The sequence below is a fragment of the Phaenicophaeus curvirostris genome, chromosome 1 (assembly GCF_032191515.1).
Source record: "Phaenicophaeus curvirostris isolate KB17595 chromosome 1, BPBGC_Pcur_1.0, whole genome shotgun sequence".
Lineage (NCBI taxonomy): Eukaryota > Metazoa > Chordata > Aves > Cuculiformes > Cuculidae > Phaenicophaeus > Phaenicophaeus curvirostris.
Window position 1 is genome coordinate 15761495 of NC_091392.1, and position 27826 is coordinate 15789320.

At 40.5% G+C, this 27826-nt stretch overlaps 2 protein-coding genes across 2 annotated transcripts in view; one reads left to right on the plus strand and one right to left on the minus strand.

Moving 5' to 3' along the window:
- REDIC1 (regulator of DNA class I crossover intermediates 1) overlaps positions 1-27421 on the minus strand; it is a 30487-nt gene extending 3066 nt beyond the window's left edge. Inside the window, exons 1-11 of the mRNA XM_069849761.1 lie at positions 27343-27421; positions 14578-14617; positions 11030-11165; positions 10158-10290; positions 9587-9653; positions 8210-8410; positions 4940-5046; positions 1817-2346; positions 1489-1561; positions 753-813; positions 122-188 (exon numbers count right to left, since the gene is read on the minus strand). Coding sequence (XP_069705862.1) covers positions 122-188; positions 753-813; positions 1489-1561; positions 1817-2346; positions 4940-5046; positions 8210-8410; positions 9587-9653; positions 10158-10290; positions 11030-11132 — 1342 coding nt within the window. The 5' untranslated portion in view covers positions 11133-11165; positions 14578-14617; positions 27343-27421. The remainder of the gene's footprint in view (positions 1-121; positions 189-752; positions 814-1488; positions 1562-1816; positions 2347-4939; positions 5047-8209; positions 8411-9586; positions 9654-10157; positions 10291-11029; positions 11166-14577; positions 14618-27342) is intronic.
- SLC2A13 (solute carrier family 2 member 13) overlaps positions 1-27826 on the plus strand; it is a 292776-nt gene that overhangs the window by 167040 nt on the left and 97910 nt on the right. The gene's annotated exons all lie outside the window — the stretch shown is intronic.

Genomic DNA, 27826 nt, shown 5'->3' on the forward strand with positions numbered 1-27826 from the left:
CATCAAATGCTACATCCTAAAAGATCAAAGTGCTTCTCCTTGGCTTTAAAAGTCACTGTTTCGGTTTCACATGCAAAGAAAAATCTGATTTTTTAATTAATAATGTATAAATGGTACTAACCTTTCTCCACCTCATGAAGATTTGAACTTACTCCAAACTTATACTCTTTCTTTCGTGCTGTTGTGAGCTTCAAAAAATAATTAAGTGTTAATAGTGAGAGTTCAGCTGGATCAGCACCTCAGGTTAAGTGAGGAACATTCAGTTTCTCTGTTACACAAAGGAATCACTGCACTGTATAGCAAATTATTTTAAGAGACTTATTTTAAGACCCCAGAGCAATACTTATATACATGGGTGATCTCTACAAGCCAAATATCTAAAAGATTCATAGTATTCAGGCATAAAGCTCCATTGAAATATTGGAGTGTCCTGCACAAAGTGTCTGGGCGCTACTTGCAGAAGCTGATGCTAAGGATTAATGGGTAACTAACATAAGTATTTCGGGCACCAGCTTAGGTGTGAATCAAACCATGTAAACTACAGACCTGAAAGCACTACCTGAACCACTTAGCTAGAAGCTGTACTTTCTGGATTCCTTATATAAAACATGATGGAAACGAATCTTCCACAGAAGTCAACTGAGAGAGGCTAAATTCAGTTTCTAACTGTTGTAGACATTCCTTCTCCAGCTCAAATGAATGGTGCAAACAGTAGGCTTGGAAAAAAAAAAAAAGTCTCTTCAAAAAGTTACCTCTTCAAATCCAAAATACTGGTTCTGTCTCCAGGCTGATTCTTCCACAGACGCGCTGTCACTGAGGGATGCAAACACAACATTCTTTGGTAAGTGATTTCCCCTCCTGTATTATTTTCTTTCTGAATTTAAGTAATTACTGGTAAAGCTTTTTTTGTCTTCAATTTTTATTTTGTCTTCAGTAACCATGAAATCCTTCCCACTACTGAGATCATTGAACTTATTTCTGAATTTGAGATTTAACACCAAGAATCTGTTTTTCACAAATTTTACTTCCATTGAAATGCAAAATGTAGTATGAGAGATGACAGAAGATAGTGCTTCTTTGTGAAATGGAAGGTGTTATGGATCAGAGTCTTTGATAAAACCACAGGGACTCTCACACAGGCTAACTTGGCCCCACGGAAGACTCTTAACTTCCTCTTGTGGTCAGTGGAAGGAGACAAGGTCTTTTAAAGGGCAAGTCAGAGCAAAAGCTTGACTTTAGGGACTCAAAATTGTTCCATGAAACAGCCTTTCTTTATACTTATTATAGGTAGATGAAACACGGTACAAAGGGCTTACATGTACATATATTTATTCACATTATTCAATACGATTTTCACTGGGAAAACTTGGGTCTTCACTAATATTGTTTAAAATTTTGCCCTTGTACCTTCTTAGAAGGATTCTTCAATTCAGCAAGGTCTCTGTATTTATCATTAGTTAGCAGATTGGTAATTTCTATGACACTCACCCTTCTTTTCTTGAATAGTTCTGTACAGTCTCCTTTAAGTTCATCTGCTGATCATGGTGATAAGCAAATGTTTCTAAAATAAAAAAAATAAACTTTGACTTTAAAATGCAATACCCTGAACTCAATTTGAAAATAAATGCTTCTGCCAACTTTTAAAAAGAATTTAAATAATTGGATCTAAAATTAAACTACCACATTCTGAATATTCATTACATGTTTTCTATCAGGGCATGTTTTCATAATCAGACACATCGCCGGTTATAAAAATGTATGTTTTTAGAAGAAGAATAAAAATCGGAATATATGTCCTTAAAAAAGAGACACTCACCAATTTTTTCAAGCTTTGCAGGTTTTTCTTTGTTTTCAAAGGGTATGAAGTAGTGCTGTCCCTCACGACAGTCCTCCAGGTTGGCTTTATGAAGTCTGCTGGTTTTATTGTAGCTTGCAATTGAGACATTACCTTTAGGTAAATGCTGTTCTGGAGCTGTGAAAATGCCTTTACGGTGTCTGCCTACAGAACTTTTTTTTGCATTGATTTCAGGATAAGCCACTCTAGTATCACAAGGATAATTTCTGTTGGTCATTTGATTTCTATTATCAGGATCAATGAAAAAAATGGCAGTACTGCTTTGGTTAATAAAAGGACAAAACTGATTTGTGTAAGGACTATTATGGATTGGTTGACTCTCATCTTCAAACAGCGCCAGAAAGGAACAATCACTTCCATCTTGGGGAGCTTTCAGTTCTGTGGTTTCTTTCAGAACATCAAACAACGGTTCGTTTATTCCTTCACTCTTTTCTGACTCGTTACTGGCAATTATCACTGGATTTTTCCTGGCAGAAATTGTACAGTCTAGCCTAGGAGAGGGATGGTGGTGGCGAGTGAGTTAGTAAAGAAAAAATAGTTTGCTCAGTCCATATATAAACAAGATACTCATTACGAACATCACAGATTAATGTTAGAAAAGATCTCAAAGACTTAACTGCTCATCACACTTGCTTTTGTCCCAGATGTACATTATTTCAACTGAAAAGGTATTCTGTATTTTGTTTCCACTTTATAGCAAGGTTGGTTCTGTTTGATGATGCCTCCAAATACACCAAGACATGAAGCACATCCTCCTGAGTAGGGAACTGTGATTCATAAAATCAGCCACAGTATGTCACTGCTGCTCCACCAGCTGACCAAAAAAAGCCACTTTAGAGGGGGTGGGGAGGAAAAAGAGGAAGGCAGCTTCTTCTATTCATAAAAACAGTTTGCTCTTCAAGACTACAGTTCTCTCCTGCAGTGAAAGCCCATAATAAACTCTATTTACTGCATAATTCTTGGTCTCTTCAGCAAGTGACTTCCATTTTTACTTGAGGTCAGTAATGCTAAATCAACACAGAATTTTCTATTCTGCTGTCAGGAGGCCAGCCATTTTCTGTTTCCCATACTTCCCTACGCCACTTCTGATAGTTGTGGTTTTGAAGACACTATCACGCCAGCATCATCATGCTTTCACTTACTTGGCTCTTAATCTAACATTTTTGCTGGTTTTTTTTCCCTAGGCTTTATCTGCTGACTGACCTTTCAGAAAATCTGAAAAAAAAGTTGAGAGGCTTCTGAAGCACAGAGGATTGGCAGAGAAGGCCATTCAAAAAACACCCTTTCTTTAAAAAATTTTGAGCAATGCTATCAATGGAACTTAAAAACTTAAATGTAGTATAGACAGTTTTCACTAGAGAAAAATCCTGTAATGTTTTGGTCAATAAATACTTGGAACTGGATAAAGACAGGAAACTTAAAAGACAACCTGATGTCCTCTATTTATAGACCCTCCCCCCTCAGAGCAGTTTTAAAAGGTTACACACACTAGAGTTTGTTTCTGGAGAAACTTGAATATGTTTGTGTGAGGAAGGTAAAAACATTTTGTGAAACAATTCAGAGGCTCCTTCTTTACTCCAGCTAACATTGCATAACATTAAGTAAAAGTTAATAGTAGATGAGGAAATAGCTAAGTAGCTAAGGAAATAGCTTCTGAGTGGAAGACATCAGCTGTTTTTATAAGGCATTTAAAATTATTAGTTAATGTTTGATTATCTTGAGGTGCCTCAGCTCTCAGATGTATACATTTTGATTACATCATCAACATGTTACGATTTCATTAAACAATTGTATAAGTTTATACTCAATTTTTCACATACAGTGAAAGAAAATCCCTTCCCAGGAGAACTGTTGGCTCTTGAGGTGTAAGAATTTATGGCCATAGTGGATGAAAACAGAACAAGGACAATAACAAAAACTGGATTTGAAGAACAGTTGGAAGGAGATGTTGCTGGTGAGCCACGAATGGGCAAAAGACATGGGGAGGAGCCATAAGCAGACAAGTGCAGGCTTGAGTGTCTGTGGAGAAGAGAAAGGGGAGATGTAGGCAAGATAAGGTTAGGTGGGTTTTAATGTAAAGGTATTTGTTGGGAATTCACCAAAATAACACTGCAAAGTGAATGTTACATGATCCTTATGTCAGGTTTTGCCAGAGAAAGCCAGGAGAAGTTAAGAGAAAAGAGAAATTTAAGGTAGATAAGACTGGAAGCTGATGTGTTCATCTAGTTATCAGGTGGTCAGTGAGCTTATCAGTCACTTGACCCCTCAGGTAAATAGGCTTTAGGTACTTCTAGAACAGTAAAATAATATATGGCTTTTTATGGCTCTATCCAGTCAAAGCTGGAGACTGACAGGAACTTCAACCAGATACAGACTGATAGAATAAAAAGAGCAAAGGAACATTAGCCTTTTAAGACCCCTAGATGAAAGGCAAGAGCCTCCGGAAAAAAATAAACAAACCAGAAATCAAATGTTTAGTACAAAGGAGTCTGGCTCTAAACCCTTTGCAATTAAAAGAATTTTAATCAGTACATACAAAGAAGAAATATATTCTAGATTTCTATCTGTTCTTTTTAAAAAGTACATATTCTCAACAGGGTATTCTTGAAGCAATTCTTTAAAGAAAAAAGCAGTTTAGTAGGATTACATATGAAAAAGAAGGGGAAAAAATTGTTTGGTTCCTGGAATCCTAAAAGTAAACAATGTAGGTGGCGAAGCTGCTCAGTTGCTACAGCATCAAGGTCGTTAGAACAGCACTTGCAGCAGTGACCCAAACTAACGAGCACCAGGGCAGCTGCCCTCTCTGTGGCCTCTTGGTAAACCCAGCTTCTCACTCAAGGTGGATTTGGTAACACCATCACTTGTGATGTTGCAAAAAATAGAACATGGTTCCAAGTGCCTACATGAAGTTCACATTTTGCTGGCTGTCAGCAAATTTAAATCGTTCACTATGTTCAGTCTTTTAATTTAATCCCAATTTCTATTTGAAAAGCACCAAAAATCAGTGAAAAATCAAGTAGCAATAACTTTCAGATTATCTTAGTATTTTTCTTTCTTAAACTTGAATGTAAAATCGCTGCTTACCTATGCAATGGCTTAAACAGTTCCTGAGGCACTGTATCAGACTTCTTGAAAATACACTGGCTTGGAGGTTTTGTAATCCAAAGGGCTTGATCAGAACTATTTCCTGGCTGAGAAAACAGTGGAAGATGGCAAACTGATTATATAGAATATTTACAGTGTTTAAAAATTAAAGATGGTTTTGCAAATAATATACATGTTCTCCCACTATTTTCACTTCTTTTTATCTATACAGTAGAAGCCAAAACCTCCTTAGAATCATAGAATTATCAGGTTGGATCACCGCATCACTGAGTCCAACCATTCCTATCAAACACTAAACCATGCCCCTCAGCAACTCATCCACCCATGCCTTAAACACCTCCAGGGAAGGTGAATCAACCACCTCCCTGGGCAGTCTGTTCCAGTTCCCAATGACACTTTCTGTGAAAAAATTTTTCCTGATGTCCAGCCTAAACCTCCCCTGGCAGAGCTTGAGGCCATTCCCTCTTGTCCTGTCCCCTGTCACCTGGGAGAAGAGGCCAGCACCCTCCTTTCCACAACCTCCTTTCAGGTAGTTGTAGAGAGCAATGAGGTCTCCCCTCAGCCTCCTCTTCTCCAGGCTAAACAACCCCAGCTCTCTCAGCCATTCCTCGTAAGGCCTGTTCTCCAGCCCCTTCACCAGCTATGTCGCTCTTCTCTGGACTTCTCTGGATTAGTTAGAGCACAACTAATTTCTGTATAACTGATACTTTTCTATATTTGTGTACCACTGTTAATATGTGAAATGCCCTTACAGCACCCATCCTCCCTTAGCATGAAAAAGCTTGATAGACTGTAACAAGCTGAAGCTCCGCTGAAGATCATGTGCTCATACACAGCTGTTGTCTGGAAGGGCCCTCAAGAAGTTATCTAGTCCAACCTGCTCAAAGCAGGACCAGCTTAAAGGTTAGGCCAGGTTGTTCAGGGGTGTTCAGAACTGAAATTCCACGGCCTATTTGGATAGTCTCTTCTGTTGCTTAGCTACTTTTGACAATATATTTTTCCAGAATTTCTTGAAACAGAATATTCTTGAAACCTGTGGTCTTGTCCTCTTGCCTTTTCACTGTGAACCTCTGGCTCTGCCCTGGATGTAACTGTTCAGACTGTGGAAGACAGCAGTTAGTTCACCTCACACCCCATGCCCTTCTCTTTCCCAGGCTCTAAGAGCGCTCTTTGCCGAGTCTCTCCACATTCATCATGTGCTCCAACCCCGCAACACATTTTGTAGTCCTTCATTGGTCTTACTACAGTTTGTTGATCTCTCTCTTTCACTGGAGGTCCAAAAACTGGACAGAGTGTTTCAGACGTGTTCTCACATGTACTACTCAGAGGGAAATAATCACTCGCTTCCTTTCCTGGGTATCTTGTTTCTAATACAGCCTTCGCTGCTACAAAGGTGCACTACTGGCTCATGTACAACTTGTTGTACACCAGCACACTCAGGTCTTTCTCTGCAAAATTGCTGCCTACTCAGTCAATCCCCACCTGCACTGATGTGTGCGTTATTTACTCCGAGGTGCAGGGCTTCCTATTTCTCTGTGTTAAACTCTGTGAAGTTCCTTGTTGCCTTCTACTTGTCAAGATCCCTCTGAGTAGCAGCCTTGCTACTGTAAAGATCACTCTGCCGATTTGGTGTCAAGCATGAATCTCTGAGGTGCTGAGAGTGCATTCTATCCCGTTGTCGCTCACTCTAATGAAGAAGTACCAAATCTGGTATTAATCTCTGGCGATCCCTCTCGTAACTGACCTATTGCCAATTAGAATTTAGCTGAGAGACAACTACTTCGAGCATGATAGTAATAGCTAGGTTTTTCACCTGTCTTATTTTCCACTCATCTAGTTCATACCTCCCCACTTTGACTACTGGAATCCCATGGGAAACAGTGTCAAAACCCAACCTAAAGTAGAGGTAAATAATATCTGCTACTCTCCCTTATTCAGAGAGCTAGCAATTTCATCATGGAAGGCAATCAAGTTTCATTAGACACAGTATGGCCTTGGTAAATGTATGATGGCCGTTCCAGACATGTTCTCATACTTACTGTACCTTGGAATTGCCTCCAGGAGGTCTAACTCCATAATCCTTTCAGGGACAGAGGTGATACCCAACCATGCTTAAGCTTTCCTGATCACCACAGATTTTTAAAGATGACGTATGCCCTGCAATGTTATCATCCAAATCCCTCAAGATATTTGGACATACCTTGTCTAGTCCCATATATTTCTTTGCGTCCAGGTTACTAAGGTTTGCCTAAGTTGTTTCTCCACTACTGTCCTGTACCACTCTCCCTTGAGATCTCTACTGATCTGAAATCTCAGAGAGCATACTTGTCAGAAAAGACTAAAGCAAAATAGGTCACAAGTGCCTCAGACTTTTCCATGTCCTTTTTCACTAGGTCTCAACTCTGTTTAACAGTGGACAGCATTTTCCCTGGTTTCCTTTTACTGATGGCATAACATACAGAAGTCCTTCTTTACCTTACCACCCTGTGTGAGTTTCAGCTCTGGCAAACCTAATGTCAATTCCAGAAGCTCAGAGGATGCTTCTGTATTCTCTCTGGGTGGCTCTTCATTCCTTCCACATTTCCTTTTTGCATTTGAGCTCAGTCAGGAGTTCCCTGATTCAGTCAAACTGACCTCCAGGACCTGTTCATTCTCTGGCACATTGAGATGGACCATCCTTGCATTTTGAAAACATTTTTCTTGGGCTCCTTTGTCCTTCAGGTCAGCTTCCCATGGGTTTCTGCTGACTTATTCCCTGAACAACCCAACATCTCCCCTTCTGAAGCCCTGAAGTACTCCTTCTGCATGCACCTCAAGACTTTAAAATACCACTGGTGATACATGCAGAATTTATTTTATTTCCAATATATAATATGTTTTCTAAAAATAAATCATATTATGAGAGCCTCCTTATAGTTGCTATTACTTCTCTAAAGACGATTCTTTTAAGAACCTCAAAGTTAACAAAAAGAAAAAAACCTAGCAACATTCATCAGAACAAATAATTTTCAGTCATTACTTAAACTTATCTTGAGTTAAACAGCAAGCTTTTCTCAATCCTTTTAGGAGCACTGAGAGTACTGTAAGAACTACATTACTCAGTGAGGCACATATTTGTATACATGGAATATTCATTGCCACACCCCTACAAGAAATGTTGATGATTCATAATTATCTTCATCATTACACTAATTCTACACTCCAAATATATGTAAGTTAGTTTAAAATAATTTGGCAGAAATCACAAACCTGATTTTGCAGCTTCTCTTCATAGGTCTGTTCCCAAATGTTGCCCATTATATTTGTGTTGAAATTTTCTTCTGAAAATTGTGTACATTTTGAGGACCAAAAAACAGAAGAAGACAATGGACAGGCACTGGAAGCTCTTGCTATGTTTTCTTCATGTTCCACAGTAGAGTTAGCATGTGTTAATTCTGTTACCAGTGATAACTAGACAAAACATATCAAAGAGACATTCTGTTTACAGAAAATTGTTTTGGTGTAAGCATAAATTTCAAAATAATCAAACCTTCCTAAATCTTTCACATCTCTACACATAAACCATGTGCAAGAGAAAATTTTTATGTATTCTGATATGATTTTTTTTCATGAAAATCATAAGGTTGGTAGTAAGGGCTTATTTCAGGAAAACTACCTACTAAAGTTGAAGCATGTACACAAATGTTATCCTGAGAAAAGATGGATATAAACATGTTTTTAATTTTAGACATGTAAGTAAATGACCTGCTGACTTGGTTCTTAGGTAATAAAATTAAAATGATTTTACTCCATTGAGGAAACAACTTCAGCATGCGATGGTATCAACAGGGCTCTCTCAAGCAGATCAGAACACAATGAGAAATTTGAAGGCAAAACTCATGAAATGTCACTATATCCACAGCTACTTGGAAGTAATACCTGTAATCCAGTTTATACCAGTGAAAGCAGCACAAACTACTAACAGAGTGCAAAATCTCTGTGCCACAAAACTCTGTTTCCAAAAAGCTGAAAATTATGAATTTTGCAGCCCCTTTTTCTGCTTAATGAAGCAGATATATTTTAATTAATTAAATCAGATACGCTTTAGTGTGTGAAGATTTAAAATCAGCTGCTTGCAACAACTTAGTTGCTGTTTCGTTTGATCGGTGTTTTTAAACAACAGTGGAATAGGTCATTCAAAAAGTGCCTAAATTCCATCTAGAGAATATTTTTCACTTCCCAGTTTATCCACTGACACAGGTACTTAAGTTCCTCTTAAAGACTTATTTCTGTCTATGTTTCTTGCATCTCATCATTTCACATTTCTGCATGTTGTTTTTAATTTACCTACTGTGGGCGTCTCTCTCCCATAATCTTTGTCTCTTGTGACTAGCTTAGAGCACACAGACATTCTGAAGTACTTTGGAAAACGCCTAAAACAAGGTGAGACTTTCAAGAAATATAAAAGAAATAGCAGGAACAAATAGAAAATATGACTGCCAAATAACATTCCAGTATTGCCTTAAAGAGGAAGGCTTCACATGTTTCAGTAGCCATGAGATTTGGTCACTTTTTGAAAAAACACTTAAAAATACAGTCATTGCTGCATAGTTTTAGCTTTACGTAAGTTTACTAGAGCAAACTTACATTATGTTGGTATTTTACTTTCTCTGAGAGATGCTGCCTTCTGCTGTCCAATACTTGCTTTTGTAACCTTGTAAAATGAAAAAAAACAGCCTATGAACTACAAGATACAAAATATATAAGATTAAGAACATTGTGAGCATTAATTTCAAAATAATTTAGGAATACATTTCCACATATATTAAAAAGGCCTCATTCTTAAGAAGTTGTGAGTGGCCAGTGCGTGTCAGTCACTTCAGGGTGTCCGAAGTTAGATGGAAAAATAATGTTAAGTATAAAGTGCTGTTTGAATAGGCTGCTCTGTGAGATAAACTTAATTTATGTACCTGACATGAGTAAAGAAATGTTATTCATTTTAAAATCTTTCAGCTTCCTGTGCATTTTTTTACTTGGAACACACTTATATATTCTCTTGTAGTAAGAATACTACTGGAATGCCAGGAGTGATTGTGGAACAACTTCATCTTAGAATGGAACATTTATGTTTACTTAATACCCCAGATATAAGACCATCATGAAATACCTTTTCGAGAACTTAGTCATAGCTTAACTACTGCCTATTTCATACAAGTACCTGTTCTGGATGTCTTCTAAGTTTGACATATGTTGTGTACGTAGAGGTGACATGGGAAGCTCTACATTGTGCCTCTGAACAGGTATTTTTTTATCTTCAGTAATATCAACGTGGACTGGCTTCCTTGTTTTCTCTGCAGTTAAAGGATTTGAAGTGTCGGTGATGCACTTGGAGAAAGCTTTAGGCTTCCTGAATTTTCATTAGAGTACAATAGCTGTTGTTTTAGGTTTCTTAATCCATTTGAAGCCATATTTTTTTGCTTTTTTTTGTCACAAGCAATGAAAGAGCTCTAATCTAAATGGCATTATAATATAAAATTATATATGGTCAGCTGATGTGTGTAGACAGGCTCCGTTGCCCTCCTCAGTCACCTTCTAAGCTTCCTGAGCAAAGAACCACAAAGTCTCCACGTGATTCATGAATATGTGACAGAGGATCACTTGGGACTCAAGATGCAGAGATGATTGTTAAGAGCTTAATGATGCATTTTAAGAATGATACTCTGGGTAGTGCTGACAGTCTACTCCAAATGCCCCTCAAAGTTTGTGAAAAAGGAAGTGGAATACTAATGGTCCCATTTAATGGCAAAGGGAAAAAGAAATGGATAAAGGGTAAAATTAATTAATGGAATAAGGAATGTGCATAAGTGCATGAGTCTTTAAAGGTGAAGTAGGCAGTAGCCAAGGTTGTTTGATTCCTCTTACATCCTGAATTTTTATTCAATCATAATTTTTGTATTTTAAAAATAAAACAATACTGATTTGAGCATTAAGTTACAAGTGGAAGAGCAAAAATTACAATAACAGCAGCGATAGTTAAGGATGACTGATTCTGTGAAATGTGAAGTCAGACCACTGTTACACTAAGCTCACCGGTGTTGTCTTTTTTGGTTGATATTTGGTTAACAACATACAGATTGAGGAGATCTAAACTGACGGCTGAAGTTTTAGGAGACGATACTCCCAGAAGCTTCATCTTTGACTTAAGTTTCTTCTTTTCAAAGAATTCCTAAATTTTTTTAAAAAGAGAGTAAGTTTTTGACAGAACCTTCAACAGCATGTTAGCAGCATATATAATTCTTATGAAATTATTATGCAAGACTTAGTAAACAATTACTATTAATAAAAGCAAATAATTAAATCCCTCTGAGTTCTCACACCCTGTCTACAGTTATTTAGTTTACTTCTATTTCCTTGAAAAAGACTGCAAGTTTAATTTGGTGACTCTCAAAAGAAATCACTGGTATCTTGATGCCAAAAACTTAGTCCTTAAACATTCATGCCTCAATAATAATTAAAAAAAATTCTTTACAATAAAAGACATTAAAAATGCAGCATGGAAAAGTCTTTAAAAAATATAAACTTGAGCTTTTTAGGCAACTTATAAACAAGTAGGCAAATAAATCAGCAAGATTACATACACATAGCCATATGTAAAGACACAAAGAATCTGTTGTTCTCCAAATTTGTCTTTCTTGACATAGAAAATAGTCTTGTGACCAAAAAAAAAAAAAAGAGAGAAAAAAGCAAAGAAGAAAAATTTATAAGACTGGGACTTTGCAAAGGCTTTTTGTTGCAAGGAACAAAAAGAGAGATGACTGTCACTGAGTATATCAGGCAGATAATTCTAGAGAATTTAGGAAACAAAAATCTCCATTTTGTAGGAGACTATTGATAATAATCCTAAAATCATTAGTATCAAGCACAGCAGATGAATAAACTAAAACTGTTAAGATTTCTTTATTTTAACCACAAGAAGGACACTGAAAACTGAAGGCCATGCCAAAACACAAAATAACGCTGGCTTTTCTCCAGAAATTTGATCCCTCTCATGATTGCAGGTTACATGTAACTTACATATCCAACATGTTCATTGGTAGCTATTTTCCAGTATAATATAATATATCACAAACGTTAGCTTTCTAGGATATTACTATCCACCCAAGGGTATTTAGGAAGCCCTCAGTGCTGGGGAAAGTCATGGAACAGGTGATCTTGAGTGTTACCACACAGCACATGCAAGGGAACCGGGTGATCAGGCCCAGTCAACATGGGTTCACAAAAGGCATATCCTGCCAAACTAACCTGATCGCCTTCTATGACAAAGTGACTCGCTTCCTGGATGAGGAAAAGGCTGTGGATGTGGTCTTCCTGGACTTCGGTAAAGCCTTTGACACAGTTTCTCACAGCATTCTGCTTGAGAAACTGTCAGCCTCTGGCCTGGACAGGTGCACACTCTCCTGGGTGGAAAACTGGTTGGATGGCTGGGCCCAGAGAGTTGTGGGAAATGGAGTAAACTTCAGCGGGAGGCCAGTTACAAGTGGTGTCCCCCAGGACTCAGTGCTGGGTCCAGTCCTGTTCAGCATCTTAATCAATGAACTGGATGAGGGCTTTGAGTGCATCCTTAGTAAATTTGCAGACAACACTAAGCTGGGTGGAAGTGTTGATCTGCTGGAGGGTAGGGAGGCTCTGCAAAGGGATCTAAACAGGGTGGACCACTGGGTAGAGTCCAATGGCATGAGGTTTAACAAGGCCAAATGCCGGGTCCTGCACTTGGGGCACAACAACCCTGTGCAGTGCTACAGACTAGAAGAAGTCTGTCTAGAAAGCTGCCTGGAGGAGAGGGACCTGGGGGTGTTGGTTGACAGCGACTGAACATGAGCCAGCAGTGGCCCAGGTGGCCAAGAAGGCCAATGGCATCTTGGCTTGGATCAGAAATGGCGTGACCAGCAGGTCCAGGGAGGTTATTCTGCCCCTGTACTCAGCACTGGTGAGCCCGCTCGTCAAATCCTGTGTTCAGTTCTAGGTCCCTCACCACAAGAAGGATGTTGAGGCTCTGGAACGTGTCCAGAGAAGAGCAACAAAGCTGTTGAGGGGGTTGGAGAGCAGGTCTTACGAGGAGCGGCTGAGAGGGCTGGGGTTGTTTAGCCTGGAGAAGAGGAAGCTGAGGGGAGACTCATTGCTCTCTACCACTACCTGAGAGGAGGTTGTGGAGAGGAGGGTGCTGGCCTCTTCTCCCAAGTGACAGGGGACAGGACAAGAGGGAATGGCCTCAAGCTCCGCCAGGGGAGGTTCAGACTGGATATCAGAAAGAAATTTTTCACAGAAATGGTCATCAGGCACTGGAACAGGCTTCCCAGGGAAGTGGTTGAAGTCACCATCCTTGGAGGTTTTTAATAGACAGGTAAACGAGGTGCTGAGGGGCATGGTTTAGTGGTTGATAGGAGTGGTTGGACTCGATGATCCAAGAGGTCTTTTCCAACTTGGTGATTCTATGATTCTATGATCTATGGAAATCACCTGTTCTTCAGTTAAAAAGTATCTCTGCAGTAAGCTGAATTCAGCCTGTGTACATATCAGCACTTAAAAATTCATGTTGTTTTGGAGCCCACACTCCCCAAATGCCCATTCTCTTCGATGTCCCAGATATTTTCTTCCCATCGCATCTAAATTACTATTAATTGTGTAACAGCAATTACAAAATAACCACTATGTTTAGCAATTTAGTACTAAATGACTAAGCACAACCTGTTGGGTATACTTTCCTGTTTTCCCTCCTCCACCGAAGCAAATTACATAGTTGTAAATTATGTGGCTTAGCCCAATAAATCTCTGAGTAAACAGATATTTTGAGAACTCTCAAGCCTCTAGAAGACTGGGAAGGCAGTGGGGGCAACAAGCTGCCAGTTGTTTCCACATTCGCTTAGGTAAAGTTTTTCATTTCAGAGATTGTCTCCATATTGTGAAACCGGTTTTCCTCCTCCTCTATATGCCAGGGCATCTGCTCCGGGCATTGGAGGGTACCAGCTTCAGTGGTGGATCTTCTCTATACTGACTCTTTTTTCCCAGCTGCTGAGGAGAAAACTGATTTGTCTATGGTTTTAACTATCTTCTCTGTTTTCTTTCTTGTTTCAAAAGTCTTCTGTTATGCCAGGTCTAAATTTGATTCTATTATTTCACTTTCAGATTCAAAAAAGATAAGCTGTCCCACTTATGCAAATCCCCAAATAAAGTGCTTCAATTGGCCAAACATTCTTTTACATGGAAGAGAAAAATAGCTGTGTGTATATGTGTAAGGCTAGTTGACCACATGGTTGTCACTGAGAGGCTTCAAGCAACCCTGCGTGTCAGGACATACCAACAAAATATAGTGACAGGTTTAATTTAGTAAGATTTAAATTGGAAACATGCATTCATGCATTCATACCTTCTCCTTTCTTTCCTGTTCCTGCTGGAATTCAGTGTGGTAAACCTAGAAGAAGATTTCTGCCCTAAAAGTTACATACAGTCAGGCAAACAAATTACAAGTGTTGCCCGACAGTTTTGAGTCTCATTCCAAATGCTTTGAAAGTTTTTCCTAAGTTAATCAACTAAAGCATTTATATAACAATATCATATCCAACATAGATAGTACTGTTTACCTTTTGTTTTCTCCTTTCCTGCTTTAATATGATTCTGCTCCTGAAAGATGCAAATAATTACTCTTTCAAATGCAAGAGTATAAACTTGAGTCATGGCTTGAATTTCTCAGCAATTTAGGATACAAATAATGTTATGATGTGTTATGTTATGTTATGTTATGTTATGTTATGTTATGTTATGTTATGTTATGTTATGTTATGTTATGTTATGTTATGTTATGTTATGTTATAATGCATCTAATTTTCAGGTAGTGAAGTCAAAATATCTCTACTGAAGCTGCTTCAATCCTGGTTTACTTAGATAAGGATAGGACCACATTCTATCCTAGGGCTACCAAATACATTGAGCATTCAGAAAGAAAAACTTTTAGACATTTGACCTGTAATGCGGCATTTCATCGGTTCTTAATTTTTTAAAACATTATAAGAAATCTTTGTCAATATATTAATTTCTCCTAATTTTCCTGGTTGTGCTGCAACATAGTTACAAAACCATATTAGCAAAGAAAACAAAGGAGCACAGTACAAGTTGCTACCTTCACAGAATATTGTGAGTAACTTGTAAAAAAAGGAAATACAAATTTATTGTCACTACAAGTTTTACTGAGCTGCTTTTGTTTCTACAGTATAGGAGACAGGTATACCTTAAACTACATATCTCACTTGCTAAACATAGTCTTAAATGAACTGCCTACTGGACATGGTGCATAGAATTCTAGCTCTGGGTCACTGCTGCAAGCAGAGCAGAGATAGCTGAAACGCTTGCGTCAGTAAGATTATGATTTTTTTAAGAGTTAGAGTTTTTAGAGTTAGAAATATGGAGCATCTCCTTGAAATTATGTTTCTTCCCATACACACACATACACATTTTTCTTTTGTTTTTACTGTGCTTAAAGCTAGAAGACATTTTCCAAACATATGCACACTTACCCTTGCAGTGGGCAGATGCCCCAGTAGTGATAGCTTTTCTGACACCTGATGCGCAAATCCCAGACTTACCTGAGGAATCCTAACAGGTGATTAACAGCAGCAGAAAGCAGCAGGATTATTTGTCATTTGCTAAATGATTGCAGTACTCCTACACACTGCCTTTTCTTACAGACAGAACAGCATGACAGGCATTTAGGACAAAGATAGGATTGTGGGTCTTTTTCTTTCAAACAGAAGCTCTTTCTTTACCCTGCTTTGTGTAGGCAACATTCAGAAACCTTATTTTGCTGGGAAGACTTCCAGATGAATAAGGTATGATTTTAGTTTGATTCTGCATCAAGTCAGGGTAATTGGCATGAGGTTTAACAAGGCCAAATGCCGGGTCCTGCACTTGAGGCACAACAACCCTGTGCAGTGCTACAGACTAGGAGAAGTCTGTCTAGAAAGCTGCCTGGAGGAGAGGGACCTGGGGGTGTTGGTTGACAGCCGACTGAACATGAGCCAGCAGTGTGCCTAGGTGGCCAAGAAGGCCAGTGGCATCTTGGCTTGGATCAGAAATGGCGTGACCAGCAGGTCCAGGGAGGTTATTCTCCCTCTGTACTCAGCACTGGTGAGACCGCTCCTCGAATCCTGTGTTCAGTTCTAGGTCCCTCACCACAAGAAGGATGTTGAGGCTCTGGAGCGAGTCCAGAGAAGAGCAACAAAGCTGGTGAAGGGGCTGGAGAACAGGCCTTATGAGGAACGGCTGAGAGAGCTGGGGTTATTTAGCCTGGAGAAGAGGAAGCTGAGGGGAGACTCATTGCTCTCTACCACTACCTGAGAGGAGGTTGTGGAGAGGAGGGTGCTGGCCTCTTCTCCCAAGTGACAGGGGACAGGACAAGAGGGAATGGCCTCAAGCTCTGCCAGGGGAGGTTCAGACTGGATATCAGAAAGAAATTTTTCACAGAAATGGTCATCAGGCACTGGAACAGGCTGCCCAGGGAAGTGGTTGAAGTCACCATCCTTGGAGGTTTTTAATAGACGGGTAAACGAGGTGCTGAGGGGAATGGTTTAGTGTCTGATAGGAATGGTTGGACTCGCTGATCCAGTGGGTCTCTTCCAACCTGGTTATTCTATGATTCTATGATTCTAATTAAAAAGCTGTGTTTAGCAAAGCTACTTTAAAACGGCAGACAAAATTAGTGGGGTTTAAATTTCTAGAAGACAGGTAGATGGCACAGCACCTAACAAAACTGAATATAATCTATGTTTTTAATGTTACAACTTACTGGGTGATTATTTTACTATTTCTGTGAATCTCAATAAATCTACACCATTTTTCCCCAAACAGTAATCACTGCCATTCATAAGAACATGAAGAAAGACCCAGGTGAAACATCCAGCCCAAATGTGACCCACCATCGTGGGTCCTCACTCCAGTTCAGGAGGGGTCACCGATGCTGTCACATGCGCCATGGCTGTGCTCAGTCTATGAGGGGACGCTGGACTGTCATCCCCCCCACGGCTGTCTGAGGGGACACTGGGGCTGTCACCCCCCATGGTTGTCTGAGAGGACACTGGGGCTGTCACCCTCCCATGGCTGTGTGAGGGGGCACTAGGGCTGTCACCCCCCTATGGCTGCCTGAGGGGACACTGAGCTGTCACCTCTCCACGGCTGTCTGAGGGGACACTGGTCTGTTACGCCCCATGGCTGTGTGAGGGGACACTGGTCTGTCACCCCCTTCATGTCTGTCTGAGGGGACACTGGGCTGCTACCCCTCATGGCTGCCTGAGAGGACGCTGCACTGTCACCCCCCATGGCTGCCTGAGGGGACACTGGGGCTGTCATCCCCGCCCCCTAGCTGTCAGAGGGGACACTGGGCTCTCATCCACCCACACCCCCACCCCGGCTGTCTGAGGGGACACTGGGCTCTCACCCTTTCCCCCCATGTCTGTCTGAGGGGACACGGGGGCTGTCACCCCTCATGGCTGTGTGAGGGGACACTGGGCTCTCACCCCCCGTGGCTGCCTGAGGGGACACTTTCAGCACGCAGACATTTCTGGCAGCATTACAAAAGTTTCGCTCACCGGCTGCCGCCCACCCAGTTCATTTTCCGCCGCCGAGGGCCGGGGCAGGGCGGCTGCGCGCGGCGCGGCCCGGGGGGAGGCGGTGGCCACCTCAGCGCCCGCCTCCTCCCGCCTCCGCTCGCTCCGCCCCGCGGCGCCAGAGCGGGAGAGCGGCCCCCGGGACGGGCGGCGGGAGCTCCCTGGTGTTGCTGGTGCTCTTGGGGAATCTCCCCTTCCCAGGGACTCGCTGCCATCCTTGTAGCAAAGGAAGCCATTCGTTTACAAAACAACCACTAACATTTTACATAAAGCTTTTCCTGAAGTGTTTCCTTACTGAGTTATCTTTAGACTCATGTTTTTCAGGGTCCCGGTACGTCGATGTGTTCAGTTCTGGGCCCCTCACCACAAGAAGGATGTTGAGGCTCTGGAGCGAGTCCAGAGAAGAGCAACAAAGCTGGTGAAGAGGCTGGAGAACAGGCCTTATGAGGAGTGGCTAAGGGACCTGGGGTTGTTTAGCCTGGAGAAGAGGAAGCTGAGGGGAGACTCGTTGCTCTCTACCACTACCTGAGAGGAGGTTGTGGAGAGGAGGGTGCTGGCCTCTTCTCCCAAGTGACAGGGGACAGGACAAGAGGGAATGGCCTCAAGCTCTGCCAGGGGAGGTTTAGGCTGGACATTAGGAAAATATTTTTCACAGAAAGGGTCATTGGGCACTGGAACAGGGAGGTGGTTGATTCACCTTCCCTGGAGGTGTTTAAGGCACGGGTGGATGAGGTGCTAAGGGGCATGGTTTAGTGTTTGATAGGAATGGTTGGACTCGATGATCTGGTGGGTCTCTTCCAACCTGGTGATTCTATGATTCTATGTGGAGAGTGCTCGGCGCAGATATCAGGAGCCAAATATTAAAAAATTACCCAGCATTTCATCTTTCTAATACTTTAAATTTCACTGGGATGATCACAGATTCCACAGCTACAAGATTCTAAAAGTGAAAGAATCAGATATTTCTCTAAAATATCACCAATTAAACTGAATAAACTCATCAGACAGAATGTTTTATTATTGTGATATTCCCCGTATTTCTGATTAGTATGCATAACTGCTTCCTGTAACAGCATTAGATTAAAATCTTCATTGTAAAATATACCTATATTTGAATTGTGCCTCTACAGCTAACATGACAGAAGGAAAGATTCTTTGATTTATTTCTTCACTTGAAATAATCCTTTCTGGTTTGTTTGCCTTTCCATCTGCTGTAAATGTTTAACTTGTTAATACTATGTCTAAAAGGCAGTTTCAAGCCTGACATAATCCAATCCCTTGTACTTTTGTTTTTCTAAGGTAGTATTGATATTGTATGTACCACCCTTAATCTTACTCTTCTATGGCATCACCTGGATTTAAAGGGAAAGACTATGCTTTTCTTTATGTTTAATTTATTGAATTTGTGAGTAGCAGTAGCTTGTAGAATCTAGAATAAGAGACACAGCAGTTTCAATCAATTATTTTCAATATAAAAAACTTCCTCTCCTTAAATTATTTTCTGCAGATAAAGTTGAAATACCTTTCAAACTGTCATAAAATAAATAATCAGTTCCTTCTTTACTGAAGGCAGAGTAAACAGGAATGTAAGACTTGAGATGCTTATGACTCTGGATTTCAGTGTCTCAATATTGCGCCTTGACTGTCAATACTTGAAAACTTTGAAATAATTGATTAGAATTTTTGAGTGATGTCATACTTTCAAAGAATCACAGGACATTATTAATTTTTAAAAGGTCATGAGAACGAGCTTCATGGTGATAAGTTGCTTCTCTGGGAAGCAAAGTAAGCATAGAACAAGGAGACTTCCCCCACGTGTCAGAAACTGAAGTTTAAAGAAGAAAAAAGCCTTGAAGAGTTCCCCTTTTTGTAACTTCATAACAGCCACTCTTCAGAATAACTATATCTCATCTTCCTTTGTTAAGAAAGCGTTACACAAAATCTTCTTCAGAACAGTTTTCCAACTGTTGCAGCTGTGGTCCTCTAGCACTTGAACGTTCCCCTCTGACATGCTTCTTCATTATTAAATCAGCTCTAAATACACATGACATAGCAAAGCAGTGTACTGTCTACCTGATGTAAGGCTGCATTTCTCCATGAAGGCTGGTGTTGAAACACAGACCTTGCAAATTTTGTCACCCAGCTTTGAGTAAGTCCTCACAGAACTCCTATATAATGAAATAAGGGGGAGAGGGAGATGTCTTTTGACAGGTGACTCTGAGCACCTAAGTTAGGCTCCTACTCTATGTCCCAACACCCAGAGAGGAAGCAGCTAAGTTAGAAAACTGAAACTGCATTAAATGAAAGTATGTGCCACTGTCTGCAGCGTTATTGTACCCTGGAGATTTGAATACCCTCCTTCCCCTAAGCAAGATCGTAATTTCCTTGAGTGAACTGAGAGTGCTTATCTAAAATTTCATGTTCACTGGAGACAGTGAGAAAGAGAGAAAAGATGTGTTTCCAAATGATTTCTCTATACTGACTGCAAATGGTTCTCATGTTTCTTAATTAATCTTCCATTGCAACATTAATTCCCAGCAAGTGTCCTCCTCTAATGCTCATTATAACAAAAGATTACCAAGCAGATGAATGTGTAGTAAAAAAAGACCCCAGGGATTCTCACAGTTGGGTTTAAATATTTTACATTACCATTTTTTGGCATTAATTTAACATATTTTAACTTTAATTTTTGCCAAAATTTGATATCTAGCATTAAGTAACTAAACCCATCTGTACATAACTATGTAAAAGCTACAGAGTAACTGAAACACTTTTGAATCCTCTGTCCAGGGTGGGAATTTCTGGTACTTTTAAATGCCAGGATACACTTACTTAAGTGCCTAAATATTGTCCTAATTATCTAATGCTAAGAATGCATGACTGAAAAATACGGGTGTGTTCCAAGTGGAAGGTTTTGTTTGGCTAACCCAGTGCTAAAACTTTGCTTACAGAGTTGCATGGCCTTCTCCCAGTTAGTGTTCCTCTGCCTGTTTTCCTCCTTCAGAGACCAGCTTTTGGAAAAATTAATACTGTCCTTCAGTGCTTAAAGCAGCATAGTTGGTGGTTTTGCCCTAAAACAGTTCTTTTTAAAAGGCGGCTGTGATATTGCAAAGTCATGATAGAGCCTGAGGAGGTTTAAAGCAGAAGAAAAAACTTGTTTTAAAAACAAAGTTTCCCCCTTTAAAAATAGTTCCTCTTGAAAGACAGAACTCTCAATTAATTTAATAAAAAGTCCTTCCTTCATTCATCTTTAAAGGGGAGAGGTTTTTTTTTAATTTACTCTAAAGGCATTAATTAATAAAAATTCTAGGAATTGCAGAAAGCCCATGGATTTTTATATTTTACCACAAAACACTAATCTTCAGCCAAATGTCTAAAGAAAAAGACAGTGGACTTCCCTGTGTTTGTGTACAAGGTATCAGCATTAGATTAGAAAAATAACAGTAAGTTGCTGTATGAGACGGGTAGCATCCATTTGGTATGAAAGCCCAGTTTAAACACTTATATCATATACTGAAATCGATGAATACCCATCTGTTCAACAGAAGATCAGTTTTGTCCTTGCCATGTTGGACGTAGTGCGAAAAGAGACCACCTTTTCTTGTTTCTCCCAGTAAGCGCTCCTTGCTGAGATGGATTAATTTCATTAGATTTGAAGGAGTTAGGAGTGAGCATAAATGGAAAAGGATGATGCCATTAGTTCAAAGACTAGATAGTAGAGAGGCTAAATAGCAAATTCCAAGCATAGCGAACCAGCACATAATCTACATGAGCTGAAAGTCAAAGTTGGGAAGAAGATAGGTTTGGATCTTCATGTCAGACCACCAGGCAGAACAGCACCATAGACAACAGTATATTGACACATTGCTATATGAAGGAGAGATTATATTCTTAGATGGTATTTTGTAGATGGAAGTACTTTTCACAGAATGAGCCGTTCAAAACAACTTGCAGTCTGACTTACGCAGAACAGTGCAAAAGATTGGGTTCGGAATCTCACACTGGAACCTTCTACAAAGAGAAACAAAGACCAAAGAATCTTCTGTAGTTGTGCTAAACTCCAGTGAGGCTTGTTAAAAACAAATTGGAAGAGGGGGCTAAAAGAATTAGATCTTTACGTATGGCTAGGAAAAAGCTCAAGGATACCAGACTTGAAGCAAAAAGCTACACTGCATTCAAAAGAAGATAACAGAAAGGATCATGAATTTTGATAAACATAAAAATACAATTAGATAGGCCAAATATAATTTAGGAAACAAGCAGGCAAAATAAACAAACTACTAAATAGTTCTTCTTATACTTAACCAGGAGTAAAAGCCTGCTAGAAAGTCTATACGGCCAGTTGATCAACAAGGGACAACAGAGTGCTCAGAGGAGTCACAGATGTTGCGAAATTATAAAATAAGAGTTTTGCATCAGTATTCGTTGATTAGGAAACCGGGGAGAACTTTACGCAGGAATCCTTACTGGGGAACTCAGCAGAGGTTTTGTCCAAAGTGGAAAAAAACAAACGGTGAGGTCAAAATGACCTTATCAAGACAGAATGAACACCAGCATAGCATCCAGACTAAATGATATTCACTGAAGGGTTCTCTCATGCAGCAGCGTGTAATGAGCCACTTCAACTTTACTTGGTCATGGAGACTAGAAGACAGCAAATGTGATACAATTAAAAAAAAAAAAAGATTCTGTGGCAATCTAAAAAGCCTACCTCTGTATCACAAAAAATAACAGGGATTATAATATAGGCCAATATGTGAAAAGCCAGTATGGTTTCTGTAGATAGAAATGCTGCCTCACGCACGTGAAGCAAAAAGTGATTTCTCTAGTCTTGAAAGGATTTAATTAAGACTGCTGACATCTTATACCGAAGGTTTTAAGGAAACCTGTGATATAAAAGGGAAGGTCCTGACACTGGCTAAAATACAAGAGAGAGTGGAGAGAATATTTACTTCTTGCATCCATGCACCCAGGGGCTAGAGAGCGTATGTGATAGAGGCTGAGAAACTCAAGAGTGGTATGGAAAAGTCGGGAGGGAGGGTGGGAGAGAGCGAGCTCTATTGCTCAGTGCCTTTTCCAGAAGAGGCAGCAGTGGCCGTAAGGTGGAGCTTGGGGGATCTAGGGTCAAAACAAGCAGAAAGGAGTGGTTCTTCACATACAGGCTAGCAGATCTGAGGAACTGCTTGCTAAGTGATGTTATTATTTACATAAGAGTTTAGATGAGCTCAGGAGGGAATGGACAAGCACTTGTAAGACTGGAGTATTTCATAGAAAAAGCTCTCAGTCTCATGAAATTTTTACAGCTGAAAATGGCCAAAGGTTGGGAGAGTATAAAAGCTACAGCAGGAGAGGTAGCATCATATGTAATTCCAAATCTTATTCTTCCTTGGGCATCTCCTTAGAGCTTTTGTTAGAGACACAATACTGTGCTTCATGGAGCACTGGTCCGAACCAGTTTGCTTATTCTTAATATTTAGAAATCTCCCAAATAAGAATTAATCATTAGATTGCAGTAAATTATATTTTTGCTGTCCCACCTACCAGCTGCAACCCCTCAAACAGATTCTTGAGGCATGACAAAAAGATGGCAGCAGATCTCCTGGTTTGGGGTGTATGACTAGGAAAGATTATTTTTCTGAGTTTATTCCTGCCTGCACTTTTGCAGAATAGAGCACTGGCTCTAGTACAGTGCCATTATGACATTGTTAACTGATGCCAGCTCCATGATTTTACCACTTATACTATTGCATTTGGCACGTAGCTTGTTTAAGTGTTTACAATGCATTTGAGCAAAGAATTAATAAAGAAATGTTAGCATTTTCTTTAGATGATCTGAGAACAGAAGCTCTTACAGCTTTAATGCAAAAAAACCCTGAAAAACATAACACATTTGAGACTTCTGAAGGCACAAAACAGACACATGCTTCCTATAATTGTATTTTTTGGAATTGTTGAGCTCAGCTGAGTTGTCTGTATGAAATAAGAAATTAATTTAACACAAGAAATATGTCTTAAAAATGCACATATAGACGATTTTAAGTAGTAAAGCATAAACGTTAAAAGCATAATTAATTGTTTGAGATCATTAGTCAGCAGTTCACTGTGGCTGGAGCAGCTGACACTGACCTTCTCTATCCTTGGCCTTTTCCCTCTCTCTCTATAAAGGGAAAACAACTTGTTTACGTTTCTTTCTAGCGACGTATTCTGTCTAGAATCATGTTGTTCTCAGAAGTCAGAACTGCTTGTGATCCGTCTGCTATTGATTGTACTGGCAGCCAGACTAATTAAAAATCCTGTGTGGATAAAATCTCATAACCTGTAAGACATGCGGATTTAAATTCAGAGAACACAGAATAAGGAGAAGAGGACTACTGGTGCAGGAGTATCCCCCACGTACACCATCTCTGTGGTGCCCACACTCTAGAGTCAAACAACAGAAAGAACAGGACCTTCCCATTTTCTCTCTCCTCTCTATCCTCTTGCTGTAGCCCACCTCTGCCTAGTCTGGGTACCATACAGCCTCATTATGAACAAAACAGTTGGAACCAGCTGCTTGCCAGGATCAGGTTAGCCTCCCACACTGACACTTCTTCAACAAGCTTCCACATCTGTCATCTTAAAAGTGAAGCTTCTTGCTTGGTCCAGATCCTAAATGAATTACAGTGTCTAGATATTCTCCTTTGGTGCATGACTACAGCCAATAGCTTCTTTAAACCAGGCAGAATAAACAGACAAATTCTGCTGCTATGAATTTGAAATCAAAGGTCAGATACTTATCACTCTTCTCTGATGAAAAGGTCCATTTGTCACCGATTTGCCTTGATGTTGCAAACTAATTCTTTCTATACTTATGTAAGTGATTACATTACTGTCAATAGAAACTTCGCAAGTCCTTCAGAGTAAGGTATTTACTTGAATTAGGGCATTTATGGTCACCCTCTGATGAATTTGGCTCAAATCAAGGCCTACTATCCCACCCCGGTATGTTAAATATGCAGCTCAAAGTCAAATAAAGAAACAGAAACTCCTAGCTGCACCATATTTTAGAAATGATTTTCAGTTCAGTATCAGTATGTAAAACAACAGGCACTGTGTGGGTTTGTATTTTACATTTCACATATACTTCTTCCACTTATAAAGTTATGTACTTCATGCATAATATCCATGTATTTAAATCTTAAATATCCAAAATAGCAGTGATACAAAAGGCATAATTTATATTTATTTTCTCAGTAGTTTTATTTTTTTATTTTGTACATCTTTATGGCACAGTTGATAACTCTGCAAGCAGCGAGGGTGAGGAAATTCTAGTTTTCTGTAAAGACTGATGTTACAGCCCCTGGACTCTGTGTTAGGAGCATAAAAGGCTCGAGGCAAGCAGCTTTCTGCTTCCAAATCTGTACATATTACTTTTTCAAATGTTCATAGAATCACAGACTCATATTATCATTTGGTTGAAAAAGACCTTTGAGATCATAGAGTCCAACTGTACTTGTCCAATACTAAACACATCCCTGAGCACTTCATCTCATCTTTTAAACACCTCCAGGGACGGTGACTCAACCACTTCCCTGGGCAGCCTGTTCCAGTGCCCATAACCCTTTTAGTGAAGAAATTTTTCCTGATGTCCAATCTGAACCTCCCCTGGCACAGCTTGGGGCCGTAAGGGTTTAAAAAATGATTGAGTGAAGGCTGACTGATACCTCCCACATAACCTGCATGTTTCAAGTCCACTATCTCCATCACAATCATAAAGTTGTGCAAGGATGAAGTGCTGGAGTGACAGCCAGTGGGCATAACACAGAAGAGAAAAAAAGAGGCATCGGTGTGGTCATGATTACGCCCGAGTTCCTACACGTCTAAACATCCATGGAGTTCAGTTACCCTGACATTCATTGTTTCCATATCTGCTTGATGGATGTATTCAAGCACAAATCATTTCTATAGACAGTGATGCTCTTACTTCAGTAAGAGCATCCAAGCACTTTTTAGATAATAAACAATTTTATTTTTGTAGTTGGGAGCAGAATTACGGCATTTTGCTCTGACGAAATATTGACTTAAAAATACTGAAAAATTGCTACAGCATATTAAGTAATTTTAAAAATAAGCTCCTTTTACCCTTCTTCAGTTATCAGTTCCTATATTCAGAAAATGCACACAAGTTATTTCAATGTGTTTGATGAAAACTAACCATATGGCTTAAAACTAGTCACTTGGCAGTGAAAAAAAATGCATCTGCTTCTCCTTGAGAGAGGTTAACCCCCAAAATACTCTGGTTCTACTATGAACGTTCTCTCTACCCCACAGCTTCAGGCACTTGTACTTACTTGATTGCACTTATCTTCACAAGTTTATTACAATAAAGTCAGAAGAAACAGTGGAGGCAACAGAGCACTGAACAGTGCTTCATTATTACTGCAGCTTTGGTAATTATTTTTCCAGTAATACTGAGAAGTTTTATTATGACTAAATAATAAATTGCTGCCTTCATCACTGAAAAAGAAAATCTACCACCTAAGGCCATGTTCCACAAAGAGTTTGTGCATGGGTTACAGAGCAGGACCATGGCACAGCAAAAATCCCTAGGCTGCAAGAGCAGAAGAAAGAAACACAACAGTTTAGGCTTTTCTCCATGCTTTCAAAAGAAGAAAATACATTGCTTTTATTGACTGAAACACTGCACGATGAGATTTGCATTACTTAAATGCTCCCACAGATCTGACTGTGGGGTGTATGCACTTACCACCAAGTCAACAAAAGTTTCAGTCCTCCAATTTCTTGTGAAGTGAAAGGTCAGCACAGGCAGAACTGAAAGAGATCTGCGAACTCTCCTCTTGGTAAGAAAATGCTAGAGTAATGGAATATTGCAAATAACTGTGGTTTGGCAAAATCTGAGAGCATGCTGTGATATGCATAAGCCAAAATGGGAAGTATCCAACTGAAGATAGTGAGTAAAAAAATAACAAACTCTAAGCTAAGCAATTTCTTAGCCAGCTTTTCTCGTCAGTGTCTTTGTATGCTAAAAATCTTACTTTACCGACCAATCTGTAGTTTACTACAGTAATCTGCAGTGAAGCCAGGCCTATTTGGTGACTAAAAGTTAGCTGTACTGCTCTAGCTCCAATTTTGACAACATTTTCCCAGCTTTATTTTGAGCTGCGTATTAAAAAACTCCTACAAGGATAGGGTAGATCTCTACCCTGTCTCCACCAGCAGAAAGTCTAGTAAGCCTCAAGATTACCCCACATCTTCTCTATGTGACTTTACAGCAGCTTGTTGCGTGCACAATTTGTGCAAACTCCTAGGAAGAAGTGAGAAATAGATTTTATTTGGTCTTGCCTTGCCAGTTTTGGCTTACTGAGCTTTTCAGAAAGCAACTGGGTAACCACTGCCTGATTTTTAGAAGCGAAGTGCTCACTCTTTCAAATCAAAGATATTGTTTCTTCATCCTGAAGCTCTTGTTGCTATCCAAGTTTGTAACAGTGATGTGACTCGATTTAACTTCGCGTATTCTGAGCTACAGCGAGGTGGGTGCCCCCAGCCTCCACTCCTCGGGAAGGCTGCACTCACCCCTCAGCCATCCTGCAAATGCCTCATGGCACATTTTTCAAATCTACTGTAACACACCCACCCCTGAACTAATGCTGCATCCCATACCAGCTGATGAAGTTACTTTGTTTCTAATTTTCAAAGCGTGAAAGGATCCAAAGTATTTTTAAGTACCGTCCTCCCCGTAATTTCAAATACCTTTTCCAAACAAGCGAAGAGGTAGGAATAAGAGAACAAGGAGAGAGAAAACTACGGCAGGAAGGCAGCCGCCTCCCCAGACAATGCGCCTTTAGCCCAGTTTTGCCGCAGGACGGGATCGGTGGGGGCTGTTCCTGCCCACGGCGCCTCAGCAGCACAACCCCGGTTTCCTTTGGCCGCGGAGGCAGGAAACTCTTCTCCCGGCCGGGGAGGCGCTGCCCGGGGCTCGACCCCGCGGCTGCCGCAGGGCCCGCTCGGCCTGTGGCCGCCGCCCCCCAGCAGCTGCCGGGGCCGGGGCGGCGCCTACTCCGCGGGGCAGGCGGAAGGAAAGGGCCGAGCGCCGCCTCGGGGCAGCGGGGCGCCGCCGGGGCCCCGCCGTGCAGGGCACAGGGAGCCGGCAGTTAAGCGGTGCGGCCGGGGCCGAGCGCCCGGGGATCAGCGAGAGCCGGGAGCCAAGCGTCGCAGAGGACCGAGAGCCGGGGGA